This window comes from Carlito syrichta, unplaced genomic scaffold, assembly GCF_000164805.1.
Source record: "Carlito syrichta isolate Samal-C Ts95f unplaced genomic scaffold, Tarsius_syrichta-2.0.1 Scaffold301644, whole genome shotgun sequence".
Taxonomy (NCBI): Eukaryota; Metazoa; Chordata; class Mammalia; order Primates; family Tarsiidae; genus Carlito; species Carlito syrichta.
Window position 1 is genome coordinate 144200 of NW_007245740.1, and position 2110 is coordinate 146309.

General features: G+C 37.8%; 1 protein-coding gene across 1 annotated transcript in view; it reads right to left on the bottom strand.

Annotated features, from left to right (window-relative positions):
• LOC110595398 (transmembrane emp24 domain-containing protein 11) overlaps nucleotides 1-2110 on the bottom strand; it is a 40508-nt gene that overhangs the window by 13198 nt on the left and 25200 nt on the right. Inside the window, exon 2 of the mRNA XM_021710918.1 lies at nucleotides 603-703. Coding sequence (XP_021566593.1) covers nucleotides 603-703 — 101 coding nt within the window. The remainder of the gene's footprint in view (nucleotides 1-602; nucleotides 704-2110) is intronic.

Consider the following 2110-nt stretch of genomic DNA (forward strand, 5'->3'; position numbering starts at 1 on the left):
ACCTGGAAGCAACCATGCTGTCCATCAAAAGAGGACTGGATTTTAAAAAATGTGGTACATATACACGATGGAATACTACACAGCCATAAAAAAGAACAAAATCATGAATTTTGCAGCAACCTGGATGGAACTAGAGTCTAAAATACTGAGTGACCTCTCACAGAAACAAAGATCCGAGTATCACATGTTCTCACTCATATAATGGACCTTGAACATCCAATGTAATACTATAAGAAAATGACTGACGGTACTGGGAAACTATGGGCGGGGGAGGGAGATGGGATTAACAGTAGCAAATATCTGTCTGGGGACGGGGAAACACCTCTTATCAACAGGGTGCCTGAATGAAATGTAATTGTATACCTAACCCTTAAATGCACCCCACAACATCATAATAAAAAATATTGATTAAAAAAAAAAACTAGAGGTTCATTGAAGGCAGGCACTTTCTACTTTTTTGTGCCATGCCTTTATACAGTGCTACGTACTTTAAAAATATTTATGCTGATTAATGAGTGCTTGTGTAGAGCTTTCAAAACTTTTCGGGCTAAATGGTTCATGAATTTTTAGCAAATGAAACAAAACATAAAAGAATGTTTTACCTCATCATTGTAAGCTGTAACAGTGACAAACATTCCCAAACCAGGAGCAGATTCAAGGAAATCATGTCTGCCCATGTCCCATTGCTGTATCTTGAAATTTCCTGTTTCAAAGATATAAAGACATTATTATAAAATGTAAAACAGTAATATATGATAATTGATAAATGAATTTGTCTTTCTCAATTTATCAAAATCACAAAGTACTCTTAGTTTGAACAGCTATATCTTGGTGATTAAATTATCAGAGTAGGAAGACACTGGAATGTAGAGGAAGACTTGTGCTCTTACTCAGAATGGTGCTTAACACAAGTAGTACTGAATAAATGTGATATATAATTTGACGGGGTGCCAAAAATGTATACACATTTTAAGAGATGCTATCTATGTATTACTTCTTGAAGCTGAATTAAATTATGGTAGCAATGTGTAGTATGCCAGTCACTCAACTGTGCTGCCATTTTCTTTGACTATCCTACCTGACATGGTGACATTAGCATTAATTTGACTAATGTCATCTTTTGAGTGAACATCATACTTAAAATGTGTATATACTTTTGGGCACTCCCATATATGTGTTTATAATATATACACATAAATATATACAGTTGTGCCTCATTATTCACAGAGTATTGGCTTCAGGACCTCCTGAGGACACCAAAATCCACAGATGTTCTTACTCTTGTTGACTACTGACTTAACAAGTTGCTTCATCACTCTAAGCCTCAATTTTCTATTCAGAAAAATGAGACAGTATCTCTCTTAAATCTCAGAGTTGTGAGGACTTTTGAAAATGAGCCTATGAAAGGTTTCCACCTTGAATGTAAACTCCATGCAGGCCAGGACTGAGTGGTATAATAACTTATGGGCCTTTTACAATATCTCTTCAATAATTTTCCTCCCTATAATTTCTTCCTTCTGTAACTTTATCTCATACACTTCCAGCAGAATTTCTTCCTAAAACATAGATGTGATCACGACAAATCCTTAATTTCATTGTCTCCAGAGGCACTTACTAAAGTTTGGAACTATTTGCCAACTATATCTAACAAAGGCCTAACTAACATCTAGGATCTATAAGGAACTCAAACATGCTGAAAGGAAAAAAAAAAACAAACAGCCCCATTAAAAAGTGAGCAAAAGACATGAATAGACACTTTTCAAAAGATGATATACAGGCAGCCAACAGTCACATGAAAAAGTGCTCAGCCTCACTAATCATCAGAAAAATGCAAATCAAAACCTCACTGAGATACCACCTAACCCCAGTAAGAATGGCCGTCATTAATAAAACAAGCATGGATTGCCTGAGCTCGCGGGTTTGAGACCTGCCTGGGCAACTTGGTGAGACCTCATCTCTACAATAAATCAAAAAATCAGCCAGGCTTGGTAGCGGGCGCCTGTAGTTCCAGCTACTTGGAAGGCTGAAGCGAAAGGATCGCCGGAGCCCTGCAGGTCGAGGCTGTGGTGGCCGGGAACGGCCACTGCACTCCAGTCTGGGCGACAGAGTG